This window comes from Alternaria viburni, assembly GCF_023758015.1.
Source record: "Alternaria viburni strain BMP 2772 chromosome Unknown scaffold_25, whole genome shotgun sequence".
Lineage (NCBI taxonomy): Eukaryota > Fungi > Ascomycota > Dothideomycetes > Pleosporales > Pleosporaceae > Alternaria > Alternaria viburni.
Genome location: NW_026055794.1, coordinates 81,044 through 100,069, shown reverse-complemented (window position 1 = coordinate 100,069; position 19,026 = coordinate 81,044). Strand labels below are relative to the sequence as shown.

The 19,026-nt window shown below is 53.9% G+C and overlaps 5 protein-coding genes across 5 annotated transcripts; 2 read left to right on the top strand and 3 right to left on the bottom strand.

The window, feature by feature from the left end:
* Positions 1–764: 764 nt before the first annotated feature.
* On the bottom strand, positions 765–1,783 carry J4E79_009432 (uncharacterized protein; the record flags this gene model as incomplete). Its single annotated transcript, XM_049358278.1, has 2 exons — positions 765–1,677; positions 1,743–1,783. 2 exons carry the CDS (start codon positions 1,781–1,783, stop codon positions 765–767), a joined length of 954 nt encoding a protein of 317 aa, XP_049207133.1.
* A 1,756-nt stretch (positions 1,784–3,539) lies between these two features.
* On the top strand, positions 3,540–4,571 carry J4E79_009431 (uncharacterized protein; the record flags this gene model as incomplete). The annotated part of the gene is made up of 1 exon (XM_049358277.1): positions 3,540–4,571. The coding sequence occupies one exon, from the start codon at positions 3,540–3,542 to the stop codon at positions 4,569–4,571; it is 1,032 nt and encodes a 343-aa protein (XP_049207132.1).
* A 432-nt stretch (positions 4,572–5,003) lies between these two features.
* On the bottom strand, positions 5,004–7,950 carry J4E79_009430 (uncharacterized protein; the record flags this gene model as incomplete). Its single annotated transcript, XM_049358276.1, has 4 exons — positions 5,004–5,243; positions 5,296–5,492; positions 5,552–7,597; positions 7,644–7,950. The coding sequence occupies 4 exons, from the start codon at positions 7,948–7,950 to the stop codon at positions 5,004–5,006; spliced, it is 2,790 nt and encodes a 929-aa protein (XP_049207131.1).
* A 254-nt stretch (positions 7,951–8,204) lies between these two features.
* On the bottom strand, positions 8,205–8,858 carry J4E79_009429 (uncharacterized protein; the record flags this gene model as incomplete). The annotated part of the gene is made up of 1 exon (XM_049358275.1): positions 8,205–8,858. One exon carries the CDS (start codon positions 8,856–8,858, stop codon positions 8,205–8,207), a length of 654 nt encoding a protein of 217 aa, XP_049207130.1.
* Positions 8,859–9,826: 968 nt separating this feature from the next.
* Positions 9,827–17,274, top strand: J4E79_009428 (uncharacterized protein; the record flags this gene model as incomplete). The annotated part of the gene is made up of 3 exons (XM_049358274.1): positions 9,827–9,893; positions 10,097–11,031; positions 11,080–17,274. 3 exons carry the CDS (start codon positions 9,827–9,829, stop codon positions 17,272–17,274), a joined length of 7,197 nt encoding a protein of 2,398 aa, XP_049207129.1.
* Positions 17,275–19,026: the final 1,752 nt, after the last annotated feature.

Here is a 19,026-nt window from a genome sequence, read left to right as displayed (position 1 = left end):
CCCACAACGTCTTGGCTTCGCGATGTTTTGCTTTTGCCAAAGTGCTACAATCCACGCCTGTTTCGCCTCCTACCCAGTCGGGATGCTCCGCCACGTGACATGGCTTGGCACCGCGACCTTTTGCTTTCACGAAATGCCGTCTTCAACGGACTTCTAAAGTTACCCCAAGAGGCAGTATCCGTGCGCATTCTGCCAAGGCTATTTGGCAGGCCTGCCCTCTTATTCTAGCAGCGATCGACAGTGCCAAGGTTCTCTAAACCTTCCTATTGTGGGAACAGCGATGTGTTGCTCTCAGGACTTTGCTGTCTTCGACGGATTTTCAAAGATTCTCGATGCGGTAACAGCGAAGCCTTGCTTTCACAGAAGCGCCATTGATAACGTTTATCTGTATTGCCGGGGTGAAAGCTGGACACCCAGACCACAACTGAATGCCTTCACCATGAGCCGACGCGCGGCACGACAACAGTACAAGCATATTATTCCCGGCAACGAAAAGCGATGCTACAGACTGATACTCTGCAGTGTATACTGTGGTTTTGGAATGCGATAGTATTCTCTACCAAGGGCTGCACACTATCTGATTGTCTTCTTTGTGTACTTCCATCTGTCCGCATCGCTGTTGTCAGATATAATAGAAAAGCAACGCATTAACGATTAAGGTGACAACTGATTGCGATTCTTCAATGGACCATGCGATCGGCATTCACAGCGTAGCACGATGTATATGTATCTGGGGTATCTCATGATCGACCAAAACCAACACATCATTCCTGCGTCCCCCTCTTCGCAGCCATCATCTCACGGTACTTGTCAATCATCTTCTGACGCTCCTCGCCCAACTCCTCCCTTTTCCTCAAGCTACCAGCCAGTTTGGGGACATTTCCGACTTTGGCGCCTGCACCATTCTTGACCTTGAAGATCTCTCTCGGCACCTTGTCGAACGTTGGCGGCGCGTGGACAATGTCGTGTAAGCCCTTCCGTTCTTCTCTCTTCTTCTTGAGAGCTTCCCACTCGTCTTCGCTGCCATTGTCCACCTCGCCCGCCAGCTTCCTGCGTTTGTTCTTCTTCGCCTTCTTCTTCTTGCCGTTCACCGTTCGTGTGGTTTCCAGATCGGCTGTCTTGTCTTCCCACATGGCATCCAGCTCGTCTTGTTCCTCTTCTGCCAGTTCCGCTGCCTCCATCTCCTTCTCTCGTATCCGCGCTTCTTCTTCCCTCCATCCCTTTTGCAGACGTTTGAGATGCCGCTCGTGCTTGGTGACTCTGTGATCGCTGACACCCGCAACCTTTTTGCCGGACTTGGTGATACCCGACATTGGCAACGCTGCGTCAACTCGCGCGCGGAACTCGTGCATCGACTCTCCAGGTTGTATCTTCAGCGCGGTCGCTGATTGCACCTGATCCTCGCTCTTGTTGTTTGCATCATCCTTCTCCACTGCCTCAGCTGCGGCTTGCTTCTTCTGCTTCTTGGTTTTCACCGTGCCATCGTCGAGCCCTGAGCGCTTCTTTTGTCCTCCCTGGGAGAAGGCCATTAGCCGTTGGAAGGCCTTGGGGGTGTCGTCTGCGCCATAACCTTCGACTTGGTTTACTTTGCGCTTTTTGCCTTTGGTAGCTGTGCTAAAGGTGCGCGCTTTGCCGACGGCGAGGGGAGCGGCGTGGACGTTGGGTGGAAGGTTGAACCTGTTGGCGCCGGGTCAGATTTGGACTACAAGTGATTAGGCTTGCGAGAATACGGAATGACGTACTGGGTATCATCCTCCTCCACGCGTCTGTGTTTGTGAGGCATATTGGGTATTGGCTGGCTGTCTATTCGATACCGAGTCCCGACGGTAATCAGTCGATGGCTGTCGCAAAAAGTTACGGAGTCGCGACAGGGATTATCGGGCAAGTGGGGATCGGATATCTTGGCATTATGCGCACGTGTCGCTCGGCTTCACCCCGCCATCTTCACTTGCGGAGGTGCTACAAGACATGGAGAAAATATACACGGCCTGCCGAGGCGGTGCTTGCGATGCTTAGAGCTTCCGGCTTACCGCCTCATCTGCAAGCTTTCAAGTGTGGCGCAGGCCCAGAACAGAACGACCGAAAACCTACAACGTACGCTGGGACCAATCACGGCAGTCGTGTGGCCGTGTTCAATTAGCTCAGCGAGAGACGCGCAGCATGCAACCCGTCAATCCTGGGAACACGACGCTATCGAGACTATATGCATTGTTTCGCAATCAAGGCAAAAATGATGCCCCATTGTGACAGTTTCGGACCGAAGCCATCACCACTACGCGTCCGGGCAGGTGCAACGTGGATGCGTCGTCTATCGCTACCAGTCCACCGCCGCATTCAAATAAACCACTGAGTGCGCAAGCTCAGCAACGTGCCCGTCCAAAGCACAACCTTTCTGATCATCTGCTCCGACTTTCACCAGACCGAGTCGTTAGCATCTGCCGTTGAGTGTCGGTCATCCTCTCACTCGCAACCAATCACCATCGCCAGCCGTGTTGCGTGCCCGAACTCGCTCTCCAGGCCGTGCACCAGTTCTCGAACGCTGCTGGGCGCTGCGGCTGTCTCGAGGGCTTGCATGCTGATAGCCCGCACTTTATCTTCGAGGGTTGAATTCGTTTCACGGGTGGGCTGGCCGATCGCACTCTGTCTCGCAATAAGTAGCCTCCGACCCAGATTGCTCTTGACAACTCCAAAGCCTTTCGACTTCAACCCATCGACAGCGAGAATCTTAAGAGGCTTAACCAAGGAACTGGACCCTGCGTTTTGCGCGACTTTCTGGATCCTGCACTGAACTGCGGAGGTGCATCGCGCCAGTCTAGCCTCCTCCGAACGCAAGGACGGGACAATAGCCAGTCTGGATCACCGGTACAAAGCTCGTGGCGTTTTGGACCGACTGTCGAAGAGGAAGGTGTGTTTAGCCAGCGAACGCCTTGGTTCTGAGGTGCAAACTCGCCCGGGCGAGCAAAGACGACCTTTAACATCTCAATTCTTTCATCGCAGCCTCCATCTTTGAACAGGTGCGCTGCACATATCGATGTCGCTTGCCCCACCTCTCAGGGTCCAGCAAGTTAGTCGTGCCAGATCCTTGCCTGCGATTGGCTCGTGCCTGAAGATGGCTACCGAAACCCCCTCCACCCAACCTCTTCTACGCATCTCTTCCGACTCGGAATCTTCTTTCGATGCAAAAGCACCTCATGTTTCCTTGCGCGAGCTAGAAGATGGCAACGGCTCCATCTTTGCTTCGGACGAGGAGGAGATAGTATCGCGACCTGGGTTCTGGCGCCGGCTGAGGATGAGCATTCGAAGACGGAATGCAAAGTTGCGGGCCGACGAGGACTGTGGACGTGTGAGGCTACCGGATGAAAAGACGCAGTCGAAGAAGTATCGAGTGAAGAGGAAATATGCAGCTAAAGCCTGTGTTATAATACCACTGCTGGTATTCATCTTCTTGTAAGTGCCTGTCAGACCTTAGCTTCCGCGCGTTCCGGCGGCCACCCTCTCATTCGACAGTCCCCTGCCCTACATGCAGCTGTCATCCTGTCATGATCTGGAGAAAGAAGAATAAGTATACTGACTCTATTAGTGGTGTTCTTCACATCGTCAACGTATTTCTCGGCTACGTGCCTACCTTTCTGGATGATTATGTAGTCTCGTCGTTCGACTCGAGTGTGTTAGACAAGGCGCAGCTCTTAGATATAACACGCGACGTAACTCCGGTCCCTTGCCACTCGCACAACGATTACTGGCGCCGAGTACCATTGTACGACGCCCTGCGCTGGGGTTGCACAGGCGTCGAAGCAGATGTTTGGCTCTTCGATGAGGAACTGTACGTTGGTCACAGCACCAACGCTCTAACGCAAGATGGCACCTTTACGTCCATGTACGTCGACCCATTGGTCAAGATGTTAGACCACAAGAACGAGCTTGGAGACTTTTCCACTTCATCCAACGTCAAGAACGGCATCTTCGACACCGAGCCTGCGCAGACTCTGGTCCTACTAGTCGACTTCAAGAACAACGGTCACGACATCTTCCCCGTCGTATCGCAACAACTCAGCGCACTCCGCGAAAAGGGCTACTTAACCTACTTCAACGGCAACACCACCATCGAAGGCGCGATCACCGTTGTCGCAACTGGCAACGCCCCCTTCGACCTCATCACCGCAAACTCAACCTACCGCGACATCTTCTTCGACGCTCCCTTGGACAAGCTCGATGAAGGTTCAGTCACCACTCGTGGCGGCCAGGGCACAGTCGGCACAACACCCACTTCCCATTTCGATAGCACAAACTCGTACTACGCATCCGTCAACTTTGGCCACTCAATCGGCACACTTTGGTTCGGTCGCATCACCGAAGCTCAACGCCTTAAGATCCGCGCTCAGATCCAAAGCGCAAAGGAGAGAGGGTTGATGTCGCGCTACTGGAGTGCGCCCAAGTTTCCTATTGGATTGAGGAACAGGGTGTGGAAGATGCTGGTGGAGGAGGGCGTGGGATACTTGAACGGAGATGATTTGCAGGGTATGACGAGGTTGGACTGGGGGGTTAAGAGACACTGGGGTCTGATCGGTTGATTGAGACCACCGACCCTTGAGAAGAGGGGAGGGAAGATGAAGATACGATTTCACGTGGCATGTATGGCGTTCTGAAGGAGTTTGTTCTTGTGGGGGACCTAGCATTATAGTTCTCGGTGGCACTAGTTGAAGATACCCGATAGATGAGGTTGAAATCAACCATCTTTCTCATATCCCTAAGTCGTCATCGACATGCAACATGTTCCCTTACAGCGACCGTCAGCCATCAGCGTATCGACCTGGATGAGCGGGAACAGTGTGATCAGAAAATCATATATACATAATCTCAATCCAATAAGACCAACAAGAGAGTAGCGAAGTCATCGTCATCAACATCAACAAAGAAGCTTCTTTTCCGCTTCACGAAACGCCAACAGCGCCATACAGTCTATACCCAACACGAAGGCCGTCGTCATCCAGTCATTCCTACATCTAGAACATACTCCAGCCCTTCTTCCTCCGCTCATCCCTATCGTCCCGGCGGCCCATCATGCGCTTCTCTCTTTGCTCGAGTTGGCGCAGACCCTCCATTTCCTTGAGTACGTGTTCGAGAAGGTCCTTACGACGCACGACATCGAGATGGCGTTTGATCTTGGGGTCTTCTTTGGCGAAACGGTCGATTTCTTCTTGGGAGAGACCGCGGCCTAGGCGGGCGTCGAGTTCACGGGGGAACTAGAGGGTGTTAGCGGAAGTTGTGTGGGTAAGGAGAGGGGCAATGGCTTACAATGTAGTAGAATTTGCTTAGCAGCTCAGCGTCAAGGAACAGATCGGCAGTTGTTGTAAGCTTGTCTGCGACGGCGTCGAGGAAAACTTCTGGGCAGTGGTATTTGTTCTTCTTGCTGGCGCATTGCTTGCTCTTGATGGCGAGGAGGCGTAGTTTGAGCACGTCGATACGGTCTCGGAGGAAGACTGCTTCCCGGCCTGTAATATTGTTAGTGTTGCGTTCAGATGAGATAGATTGGTAAGAGAGATAGACTTACCCTTAGCAAGGAGTGCAGAGCTGAAGCCGCCGGCACCGCCAACTCCGTCACCTTCAAGAACGACTTGTCCGCTTCGTACGCGGTCAATGAACGACATTACGTCCCTGACTCGCTTGCGGCCACCAACTTGTTCTTCGAGCTGCTTTACGGCAGCCTCGACGACCTTCAGCTCATCCTTGAGCACAGCTGTGACATTTTCCCGACCCTTTGCCCATTCGTTGTCCTCGACTTCGATGCGGTATTTGTAGGGCTTGATGCAGATCTCCAACTCGTCGGAGATGTCATAGGAGAGGTCTTTGAGGATGGAGGTGGACGCGTCGGTAATGGCTTGTCGGGCGAAGGGGTGGGCGGCGAAACGAGAGTTGGTGATGAGGCGGTCGATGTGTGCTTGGAGCGCACTTGCGACAACGTTGGTGGCTAGACGTCCGACACCCAATTTCGTAAGTGCAGCACTGGAACTGTCGAGCTTGATCTGCCATATTTGATCTTCGCCATCAATATCAGCTTTGGCAAGGTTCGTGAGAGGGTCGGTCTCGGGGAAGGGAACGCTAAGGTCGTCGAAAGGCCTGTTCCAGTAGCGCTGTGCAAGCAGGTTGAGTACCTGCTGGTCGAGCTCGTGCTTGAGTAAATCACGAACTTGTTGGCGGCCGAACTGCTCGGTAAAGCCACGGAAGGAGTGCTTGAAACCATCTAATGATTCCGCAAGGTATGACTCTGCGCTGATAGGTCGCTCGTTGTATTGGACCTTGTATTCGTATCGGGCATCTTCGAGCTCCCTTTGGATAGCCTCGCTTGTCGTCTTAAGGCTGCCGGCCATGGTCTGCTCGAGCACATGCATGAGCTTCTTCTTGAGGTTCTGGGTACCGACGGCGAGCTCTGATCCTTCTGAAAACTCGGGATGCGAAGAGAAGTACGCTTTTTCGTTCTTTGTAATCGCATTGGTGATGTTGCCGTTGCCGCGGCTGAAGAGCTTGGAGCCACCAGCACCGGGTGGTACCCGACACACGACACCGACGTATCCCAGGCGCAGAGCATACTTCTGGTCGCTGAGAAGGCTGGCACCGCGTTCGGCATCCACAAGGTCCATCTTTGTAATGACACCAATAGTCCTCTCGCCTCGAGGGTCCATGCGTCGGGACGCTCGCAGCGCCGTGCTGTTGGCCAGATCCACGTCGGCGGCGGAGATGGCGAGGATGACATTGGGTGCCTTGATGTATTTCTCGCAAAGCTGCGAGATCTTTTCCTTCAGCTGCGGGGGCTGGTCTCGGCCAACGACCTGGATGTAGCCGGGCAGGTCTATCAGGGAGAGATCGGGGACATTTGGCGAGTAGATGCGCAGTTGGATAGGGTCATCGGAGACGCAGTCGCTCGCTGGTACAGCCAGGTTCAGGTCTGTCAACGTCTTCTGCACCTGGCTGAAATCTGTGACCTTTCCCAAGCCGAGAGCAGGGAATTCGCAGTACTCTGCGTGCGCATCTGGTGTGTTGACAAGTGTGAGCTCGATGGGTCGTCGCGTAACCATGTTGTGTCCCTTGGGCAAAAACTCGTGGCCCACGATGGCTTCCAAGACCGAACTCTTTCCGGACGATTGTGAGCCGATGACAACAATGGAGGGCAACGTGAGCGAGTCGGACTGTCCAACAGTCTGCAGAAGCCCACGTATCTCAATCATCTTCTTGGTGAGCATCATCATCTGCTCGTCTCGTGCGATCTTCTCCGCCTGCGGCCTGTCCTCGTCGTCTTCCTGAGCATATCCGAACGCTGCAGCTGTTGATGCACCGGCAGCAGCAGATCCAGCACCGCTCTGCTTGGGTTCTTCGGGGCCCCTGCCGCCACCGTTACTGCCACCACCACCAGATTCGTCCTTGGCGAGCAGGCGTTGTAGCCATTCCGGGTATTGCACGCCCTCGAATTCGTCCTTGGTCGACTTGAAGCCCTTTTCTAGCTGGTCGAAGAAGCCATTTGCGGTGCTGAGTGCGCCGCCCGCAAATTCGGTCGCGCCGTCCTTGGTTCGGTGGAAGAGATCGAGTGCGAATGTTCCCGCCTCTGTTTGCGTTAGAGCCAGTCAAAGTGTTAGCGTGAATGTACATACGGCCAGCTTGGTACTGAATATATGAGACGCCTGCAACGACAGCCCCTCCTGCAGCGGCGCCTACAGTCGCAAACTTGCCGACCAGCTTCGGTATGACGCGCGCAAAGGAGATGGAGCGTGTGGCGGGGATGTTGTGCAGCGAATAGCTACCCAGTGGCCATGGTCGTCGCTTCACCAGGCGTAGGCCGGCTTGGTTGCGGAGGAGGCCACCGGCGGGCAGCGAGTGCGTCGTGTAGAAGCGTGGAGTGAGCAGCGGTGAGCGGCGTGCGATGGTGGAAAGGCGGCCCGCGACGAGCCTGCCGCTCATATTGACGACAAAGAGACCACGACAGGTCGGTGGTAGGGCATAGGGTCAGGTAGGGGACGTGGGTGCGCGGCTGGACGAGCGTTCAGGTGCGGCTATGCACGTCACCCATCGACTTTTGGGACGCCGGGTGCTTGGGCCTTCAACACGCCGCGTGGGGCTGCGAGTCGCTCGACGAACAACATTAAGACACGACATCCAACCAGTTCTGCTTTTCCATTCATCTACGTGGTCTCGGGTATCTTCGAATGCTAGCTTCACTTCAAACACAAAATTGCCCTTTCCCCAAATGCATTCAACAGCGACCCTTCCTCCTTGATCATGTCTCTCAGCCAGTTCCTCGAGCCTTCAACTTCCCTGCTGGCGAACTTGACCAGGACAAAGCCCCTCACGTTCGCGGCACTCCATATCAACCCATCGACCTTTTCTCTCTGCTGCCTCTCATACCGCCTCTGCTCATGCGCTTGAAGCTCTGGCTGCACCACGTCGCCCCAGTTCCTCCCACCAATACGCGGTAGTGCCTCGAACTCATCCAAGAAGAACTTTGACAGTGACGAAAAGATGGGGCCGCGAACGATCAAGGTGCCGAAGACAGAATAGCTGTCCATACGTGATGAGAGTAGCAGCCCTGTCTTCCCATGCTTGTCTAGAATGAGGTTGTCCCGTAGAAGCAGTCTCCTTTTGCCGGCATCGTCTACGGTCCAGACCTCGTTGCGGCTCTTATATTCGTAAATGTCCCAATTCTCTCCCCGTGCGGAACGGCCGCTTGTGACCCAGTCGCAGACACACAGATTACCTTGCTCTTTCTCCAAGTGATAGATCTGGGACTGGGAAAAGGCCGTGTTGGCAAAAGGCTGCACTGGATCGGGGAGATAGACTAAGGCGGAATTGTTCTTGAGATGTATGTTCATATGTTGTCGTGAGACTAGCTCTGGAGTAGGGGTCTTGAAGATCTTGGTCGACCCTTGCGTCAACAGTATCAGCCGTGTACTGCTGTCCAGTCTGACTTCCAGGTCTATACTGTCTCCGGCTACGATACCTCCACCATAGGTCAACAGAAACACTGTATGAATGAGACAGGGGGTGACTGCTGCTGTGGCATCCTCTGCTTCTCTGCCATAATTGGGTGGTGCTAGGGGATCTGGGGCGACTAGCTTGAGTGGATATTGATATGACACGGTTCGAAGGACAGGCGTATCCGGAGGAAGAATTTCGAGGATTATGGATCCATGGCCAGGTTTTGATGCTGATGTACCGAAGGGAGAGATGAAGGACATGTCGGAGTGCTATTAGTGCTTGCAAAAGATCATCTTTTACTAAGGTCGGCCCTGAACATGTGTATTGATTTGGCTAGGGTTTGTGCGGAGATGCATCCAAATCTTGGGTAGCACCAGTATGTGCGCCTGAAAGAGCAGCGGCTTCCTCTGGACGACGGGACGGCGACTATCAGATAAGTGAGTGCACTTGCCTGCGTGCCTGCCTATTCGATTAGCGCGAGCGCGGACCAAGCCGCCAAGGCGCGACGCGGGGCAGGTTTCTTCCTCTCTTAGTCACTTTTCTGCAGCTCCCAACCCCACCTAAACGCTGCCAAAGTATTTACCGATTCGACAACTTTTTGCACGCGTTCGAAACTCGACATCGACAACTTCTGCAAACTACTCCAAGCGCGCGCTGGGAATTTTTGGTATCCTGGATACACCGACTCCTGCGCCCAGCAGTGATCCACAACGGCTGCAGCCACTCACGGCGCGATCTTACCCAGCATCCTCCCGCAGTGCGCGTTCGAATCGCCGCATCGCCACTTTTGACATGCCTTAAGCGCGTGTCATCGCAATCCCAATCACACTACCGGAGTTGAAGGGGGACGGGTGGTAGCAATATGGCGTCAGGTTTTGACAAGCTGTTGGAATTTCTGCTGTCAGAAATTGCACTTCGCGGCATTCAAGGTATGCATGACTCGTTGCGCGTGTAGTCGTTGCTTCCGTTCGCGCACTGGCCTTCATCTGAGCGACTCCACTCCTCTATGAGCTTCAACACCAGACTGCTTGGAAGGGGGAGTGTCGCGTTCGCTTCACCTTGATCCCTGTCTTCCCTTTGCTTCAGCCTTTTCGTCATTTACTCCATCGTCTCATTCACTGACATGTCCTAGGTGCTACTAGCGCAGACTTCCGTCACTTCGTAGAGACTTTCTACAAACAAGGCGTCGATAACGGCGGACCCAAGTCTGATGATGGAGACAGCCGTCTTCCGTCGGTTGGACCTGGCCGCACGTTCTATGAGCGTCTGTGGCATTGGCTCACTGATCATCCTGATATCCGCATAGTCTACCAACAGGAAGTTCGTCAATACACTCTCTCAGAGTTCGAGGCGGCCGAGCTACACGAGACTGGTACCATCGGCGAGACACCCGCAACAGGTTCACTTCAAACTTCCGATAATCCCATCAAAGCAGTAGAGCAGCCTTCCAAATCTCTCTTTGCTTTGCGGGACTCTCTGCGCCAACACATCCTCGGAGATCAACATGACCCGCAAGACCTCTCCACTCGGTCGTCCGAAACTCCCACCCATCCAAAATTGTCACGACCGCGACGTAACCTGCCAGATGGACCGCATCGTACCACAGCAGTCTTTGACGATCCCAGCCCTGACATCACTGCCCCTCGTTTGTATGCGAGTCAGAGCAGGGTATGGCAGGCGTTGACAGGCCACGGTATCGACTTGAAGAAGGTCCCCGCCATGGAGTTTGTCTTGCTCTCTCTCATTGCTGCCCGCGGATCGGCAGGCATCACACAGCCTGAACTGATCAACGTCAGTGGCCAGGATAAGAGGTCTGTTCCGCATAGGACGGATGAGTTAGCTCGCAAGAACTACATCAGCAAGATTTCTGTACAATCCAACAAGATGCGCACCAGCCTCTGTATTCACAACAAATTCGTCTCTCAGAACACCTTCATCGAGTCTAGTGCCGTTGAGGACGTGTATCAGGAGGACGGTACGTTTGTGGTCCGGAACTTTGCTCAACTCCTGTACAACAAAGTCGGCCAAGGTGGCATCGTTCCCACGCGATCTATCAGGGAGAAGCTGGTAAGTGTACGGCCTTTATAATCATGTGTCGCGTTCTAACATTACTAGGGTGTCCCAATGTCATCCTGGAACAAGCGCGCCACCCAGGGTGCAATTATCCGACTGGATCAAACAGGAATGATCAAGCGACGTAGAGTTCGTAAGAAGAAGTCTGCCGACGCTTGGATCACATGCATTCAGGTCATGCGCGCGCCACAGGACGAAGACGTCAGGAACCTTGGTTTCCGTCGAACAGCTCCTATCACGACGGATGCGAAGGGCGAGCTACGCGATGAGGATATCGATGGCGACTCGTTGTTGAACGATCTCAATGACGACATGCCAGACGATCCAGATGCCAATGTCAGCGACCGAGCTAATGCTCAGCCTGCTCCTGATCAAGCTGTCAGCATTCCCCCGCAATGGACGCCTGACCGCTTTCTTCCGAACATGATCTTCAATGCTGCTGCACTGGCTGGTGCGCAGGGTTGGGACGCTGAGGTTTTACGCAACCGGATTGTCGGGCCCTTTTGGAGACGGCCCATTGAATCGTATTTCACCCGTGTGACCAATGACTGGGAGAAGACACAGCCTTTCCATCTGCGGCATTTGGCTGTCATACGAGATGCTGGTAATACCAAAGCCAAGAAGTTCGTTCACTACCTCTATCGCACGTACGAGAATTTCCAGAAAGCCGTCGATGACGAAATCGCTGTCTGGGAAGGTGTTTCGGTGCCAGGAAAATCTGCGAAGAGCTCTGCGAGCGAGGTGTCACTCAACGCGTGGGGTTTCCCAGCCGTCAGCGCCAAAGACTTAGTTCGAAAGACTGGTGCAGCAACACTATCTGAAGCTGGTCTGGCCATTGTGAAACCTCGCAAGAACGGCCCGCGTTGGGATAACGGTGTCGCAGAGCAGATCGGCTATCAGAAGCACTCGAGTTCAATGCTGAAACCTACAACATCGGATACAGCAGGTCGGTCCAAGAAACAGAAAGCCGTCAAAGTCAAGCCCGCCAGGGTACCGAAGGCTGCTAAAGCTTCTAAGACGCCTTCAACCATCTCGCTCACTCCCGAACAGAAGACCAAGCTGGGACTGCATCGCCATGCTCGCCTAAGCAGACATGTTCAAAACCAAATTCTTGCTCATCGCGAAAAGACTGGTGATCCGTCAGCAATACCCGACAGCATTGAGCACGGTTCGGCAAAACGTCCACTAGCTCAGCCGTTAATGACAGCAGAAGAGCGGATAGCGAAGGGCATAGCACCAAAAGGGCGCATGCCAATGGGCGTGGAGAACGCAATTCGAGAGGAACGCGGTTTGCCTGTGGTGGTGAAGAAGGTGAAGAAACGGACGACGAAGTCGGCAACCGAGCCTACAGTCCTCAGCAACAAGCAAAGGATAGCTATGGGTTGGTCGTGTCAGGGTCGGATACCAGACGATATCATTGATGGTCTACGCCAGGAGCGCAAGGACGGCATTCCTTTGGAAAACTCGAAGATCATTGCTATTTGGGACGCCGAGATGAAGGACAGGGCGAGGAGAAAGAAGGAAGAGGGCGCAGGATCCACCAAAAAGCAAGCCTCACCCTGCAGGGACAAAGATATCGACATCTCTATGGAGAACCCCGAGGCTGACTATGTGCCTGGACCTACTCTCACGGAGCCGGAGACTGGTCATGTCTCGCCCGAGCCCGTTACCGGAAAGCGGAAGGCGAAGGACGTGGTCGCTACCCCAAGAACGTCGAAGAGACGCCTCACCAAAACTACAGTTTCACAGAGGTCAGAATCAAGGACTGTGGCATCGATGTCGCCCTCGCCCACTGATGTTGGAAGTCCGCCCGGAAACGCAGCTTCCCCTGTCCGTCCTGATGATCATTCGAGCCAGTCAACTACAGTACACATTGCCCGGCCTTTGACGAGAACATACGTTCCGCTCGACGCCTCCAAACTGGACTCTCGAGCACGGGGTGTGGTTGATCAATACGACAAGCGATGCTCCCCGGGTCTGTTTCTCAACCCTCATATGAAGCAGAAGGTTGCGCGAGGTCGACCACGCAAGGCCTTGATGGCCACCTTCAAGCTACCGCATCTAGCCGATCTCGACTGGTTTATAACAGAATCGGAGCAGGAGCAAGACGCAATTCAAGCTGAATGTTCTCAAACACCCCAGTCTATGCAGACCAGTGTTACCCAGCGAGATGGAGCGACGACTCAACCACCACAAGGCACTCTGGCCGAAACTATATCAGAACCGCATATTGAGGCGCCACTCGCTCATCTGGAGACCATCCCGCAAAACTTGACCCCGGCTCAAACACGGTCACCCTCTCCAATGCAACCGCAGTCACCGATCGAGATACAGACGCAAAAGGATGTTCTGAGCCATGGGGAGTCATCTGTCTCCGCTAGACAGTCGGTCGTACTTGATAGCGAGCCGTCACAAGACAGCAATGAAGTCAACAAAGAAGAAGCGACATCTTCTGTACCAGACGCAATGGTCATTAGAAGCAACGACGTTGTCCCCGCTATAACTACAGGCTCCGCCAATGTTGAAGAGCCTAGCGATGTTTCACCCAAGCCGGCACGGAAACAACTGCCCCAGACAATCGTACCAACACCTCGCATGGTGGGCGGCTGGGCCGCCATCAATGCAACCGAGCGCGCCCTTATGACACCGTATCAGAGCCCTTATGCCGCCAGTCCAAGTCCGGTAGCCCAGTCGTCGCCAGCTCCCGTTCCCGAGGCCAATTCTGGTGCTCCTCCGCCTAATGCGGTTCACAGCGCTATCGTCGAGACCCCAGTACCGACTATCCCGGGCACCAAACCAAGGAAAGCACAACGTGGTGGCATTGCAGGAACCCAACGCACGTTGCGGCAGAACCTCATTCTCGAGATCATCAAGATGTGCGGCGGTGTTTTTCCAGGCGGCGGTGAAATGCCACGACCGTTTCTCACGCTTTGGGAAGAGCGGCACCCGAACATCCCGAAGCCTTCTCCTAGCACTATCACCGAGACGCTCAGGAACATGTCTGTAGACCCGAAGTTCGGATTGAAACATTGGAATTTTGCCTCGCAACACCAGAACATGCCAGGGACTGCCGTTCGCAGGATGTATACATGGGCACATCTGAACGAAAGGAGCCCGGAAGTCCTCAAGTTGGCGCATAACATGGCTCAATATTCCCAAGTCAAAGATTACAATGCCCGTAGGTCAGAGAAATCACTCCTGTATTACCCAAAGGAGATTCGTGATCTGATTGGCGAGGTCGTGTCGCACCAACCGATTGAGCCCGCTCCCAAGGACGAGAGCATTATCCTCAACCAATTGAATCCTGAACTCGAGAGGCAGATTACTGAAGCTAAGCTTCGAAAGCGTAGCGTGTGGTCGAAGCAGAAGAGGCTAGAAGCCAAAGCCCGCAAGGCTCAGAACGCTCAAGTAGAACAAGCGTCTTCTAAACAGCTCGCGGACGGCAGCGGCGCACCGCGCACGAAGCGGGCACGACTGGCTAGTTTGAACGACAAGAGCAAGAAGTTGCGTCGGGCTCCTTTGTATACCGCCAACATGGGAGCTTTCGACGAAGACTCCGACGATATGGCAGATGATGAAGTTGCTGCTGTTACGGCCGCGAAGTCCGGGCCGATAACGCTCATTTGGACGCGTCCCATCGTTGCACCCGTTCCGGAACGTGAGCACCAGTCTGATGAGGAGCCGCCTGAAGACGATGAGAGCGATGAAGAAATGCCTGATTTGGTCACGCAACAGGCGCCCAGCAATGCTGTCAGTGAGCGCGACCTACCGCCCGTGGAACCGCCCGTCGTAGAGGATTCTACTGGAGGGGTGACAGCGGACGAACCTGATTCCACTGGAGCTGTGGCTTCTAGTGAGCAGGCTACAGACGGACCTGCTAATGTGAAGAAGAGCAAGAAGCGTGTCCGGATCGCAGCTCCACGCGACCAGTCCTCGAGGAAGAGGGTTCGGATTTCTCTAGCAACATCTACGACTGCGCCAGATGTAGCAACCACCGTCCACTCCAGCACAGATGGTGAAGCGCAGTCCGGCTCGGAGGACGAAGATGAGCCAGAAGACAACAACGATACTTTGCCGTTCAACACGAAGAAGCCAAGGATAAGGAACTTCGGTGGACGGCAGCGAGGCAGGCCAGGTCCTACCCCCACTCTGCTGGAACGCCTTACTGGTCTGACAGGCGATCCGAACGATCCGATCTACCAACCTCCTCAGCGTGCACCTAGACCTGGAAGAGCAGTGCAGACATGGCGCGAGCGTAAGAGGACACGTATCAACAAGTTCAAGGAGGAACGACAGTATGCCCGGGCTGCTGACACGCTGGACGACTTCAAAAAGCTTTTCTACACCTTCGTTGTCGTCTCTTCGCTATCTGGGAATGATCGGCAGATTGATTGGTGCCTTTTCAAGAACGTACATACTAGCGACAGGTTCTTCGACGTGACCAAGGCCAAGAAGCTTTGGAGCTGGATGCAGATGCACATGGCTGAGCAAATCCGTGAGCTCACCACAACATTCCAGTCACTTTACTTGGAAGCGTATGAGGCCGGCAAAGTTGCTTCTATCGAGAGTCCAGAGACACACGATTGGGCAGGCCTCATACAATGGGCTATGCGTAAGTGTGCCTATCCCGATCTTCCTCTTCCCGTCTTGAGGCAAGCACTGCAACAGTTCGATGTCGATGAGTCAAACTACGAGATTATGGATCGGGTATTGTGGTACAAAGCTGCAACTGCAGATCGGACGAGGACAATGCTTCAACTGCAACAGTCTTTCACCGCTCCTCTCCATCGATCGCGAAAGGCAACCTGGTCCTCCGACGACAAGCTTCTCAAGGCACGGTCATGGATCCGTGCAAACACGGCTACCCCACAAGCACTCTACAACGCAAACTTGGCTCACGAAAAGTTCAAGGATCTCGGCGAGGCTGTACTTGTCAACGTCGTAGGTGATCTCGTGGACAAGCAGCATATCAGGATGCGCAAGCTCAAGCGTCTCTTGCCCGGCCGTAACTACAACTTTACGCAAGCTCTAGCGAAGAAGTATACACGCCTGTTCCAGCTCGACGACTTCATGAACGCCGTGGCAATTAAGAAAAAGATGGATGCTGCGTTTGCCGACGAGGATGCAGGGTTCTACAATATGTCGCGTTGCGAAGACGACGGTGCCTTTGCGGCTATTATGACTATGGTGAACGAGGGTATCGTCAAGCTTGTACCTCAGCTACCGCCAGTCAACAGCGACTTCGACGCCGCACTTCCGAAACTATCCAAGTGGGGTTTCTGCGAAGGCGGTTATAACCACCGCGCGATTGACCGTGCTCGGTTGTTCTGGGATATCCACGTTGTGCCGACAGAAAGCTATAAGTTCGGCAACCCACTACAGCCGTTGACGACACCACCGTCACCCATGAATGATGCCGAACCCACAGTTTGGTCAGCCTTGCCTGAGCCGCCTCTGCCTGGCAAAAACGATTCTGGCGCGCTACTACCCATTTGGAGCAGTATCGACGGCCAATCCGTGACGTGGCCGTGGTGGTACCGGGTCTTGAACTTGGTGCTACAACCTTTGATCTTCTTGGCTGGTGCGACTGCTACCGACATCCACTCTCATTGTCCTGAACATACTACCGAGCTCTTCGAGGTTGGACATGTTCTAGACTGGCTCCAGTCCGTCAATGCAGTCAAAAAGACGATTGGTGGCGGCTACATTACCCTACCAGGTTTCTGGGCTGCATTTGGCGACCATCTGCGCGACACGGAAGGTGACTGGTTTGGCGAGCATGTCAAGCGCAAGGCGAAGAACCACGAGAAGCAGCGATGGCGCGTCGATTACAACTTGAGGCTCTCGACACTACAGGCGCGCAAGGCCGTAGGTACTGACGCGACTCCTGTTGATGAAGAAGGCGCTGCGAGTGTTCAAGACGTCGGCCCTCTGGAGACGAGTACTAGTCGCGAGATCCTCAAGAACCCGAAACAACAGTACCGGATCATGCACCGCGCCCTGAACTCTGAAAAGTCTCATGCAGAGGAGAACGGATCGGATTCTAGACCCGCTTCCCGCTCTGCGACCCCACGAATTGGGCAAGAGCCCGCTGCAGACCCGGCGGCAAGCGCCACACACACTCCCGCGGCAATCAACATGCCAAGTGAGGACGTGGAGATGGTGGATGCTGACGTGGACGCCGAAGGAGAGGAGGACATCGACGCTGAAGGAGAGATTGATGACGACATGTATTGAACATGTACGTACGGTACGGGTGGTGGATGATGCATATGAGGCGGTGTGGGTGGGCGGTGAAGTTGTTCTTTTCCAAAAGTTTGTCCTTTTTACATGCATAGCGAGGCGCGTACTGTGGGATGATACCACGATCTGAGAAGAGAGGCGTCAATGCCAAAGATCCTGTACAACAGTCGGAAACGTATGAGTAATGCGCGATGCGGTAGTAGCAATAAGTCTTCACAAAGATGTTTTCCAAATGTACAATGTGACGATGCGCAGCGCGAAATGTTTGATGGCTGGTCATGCAATGTTCCTGGCCTTCGGCGGGCAGGTGCTTCGATGGTGAGGAGGGTTGCGGCTGCAGCCGCCATCGCACTTGCCCGCGCGTGCAACTTCAACGCGCGATCGAAGAGACAAACACCATCACCGCCTCGGAGAACACCGCATAGCCGTCAATCTGAAGTTAAATACCGCTGAACCGTCTCTATGTGGCCCATCTTTCTCTAAATCAAGACATCCGTTCCTGTTGGGTGTTCATCCGCAAGCCCAGCAGGAACGACCGCCTTCGTATATACTTGGCTCTATCTTGTTCTTCGTATATATACGCACAAGCACAATCTCTTGTAACACCCTTCGCTCAGCCCTGGTATGCTGCTCGGTCTTGATCGGCATGTACTTCTATATATAGCAGACCGGGGTTATTCCACCGTAGGATCTCGTGCATTGCGAACCTTCTCTCTGGTATGCAAACTTCTCTCATCTAACGAGACTTTGGCACCGTACTCACTACTCTTAGGATGAAGAACGACTGCTAACTCGACTCGCGCTTGTCCAAAGTATACCCAGCCGAATTATTGCCGCACTCACAAAAGATGGTCGGCGAGTCAACTCGACGACGCGAGAACACTGAAGGACTTTCTCACCAGGTGGGGGTGGAGCGGAACACAGAATGCTAATATGCATTTCGGTGAACTGTCTATTTTGTATTGCCGCATGACCACGACCTTTTCTTTCCACTCCCAAACCGTCCATGGCGGACGTGCGAGACAGGTGGCAACGATCTCGTATATGACCAAAACCAGAAGAACCTTATGTGCTCGTCCCCTGGTTGCAGCTACATGTTGTAAGTTCCATCGGGCTCTGAGTAACTCATGTTGCTAACTGATGGTAGATATATACTTATACCTTTGCAGCCATGTGGAGCTTTGGCTGAGCCTGGATGTTCATGGTCATGTGATTGCCGTCTTTGCGAGTCGACTCCTCGCTATATATACGCACTACGCATGGACACAGAGAGACCTGGGAAGATGCAATAATCGCATCAACCCCCGGTTACCTTGTCATCAGACTCCTGGTCGCTTTCGGCAAAAAGACCCACAACCCAGCTGTCCATAATGAGTGACGAAGAAGAGAGTGCGCCTCGCACTCGAATTGGGGATTGGTCGTGGTTCAGGCGAGCGGTGGTTTACGACAGCTCATGCTGAGAAGGACGACCCCGGCAACTAGGCGGGGAGAAAGAAAACGTCACCTGGACCTCTCGCGCAGGATGGACTACTATGAGCCACGCACTTGTCGCATGCGCCCCAAACTACGGATCCCGGCAGGTCATACCAAAGCGACATACCATCGATCGTCTATCTACCGGAAGGAGAAGACATGAGGTGTGTTCTTGTTCCAACTTTAGGAGACGTTGGTATCCGTACATCGAGGACATGGCTCGAACGCTCCAATCGCAAGTCTAAGGCGTACTCTGTCCGAGGTCGAGGTTTC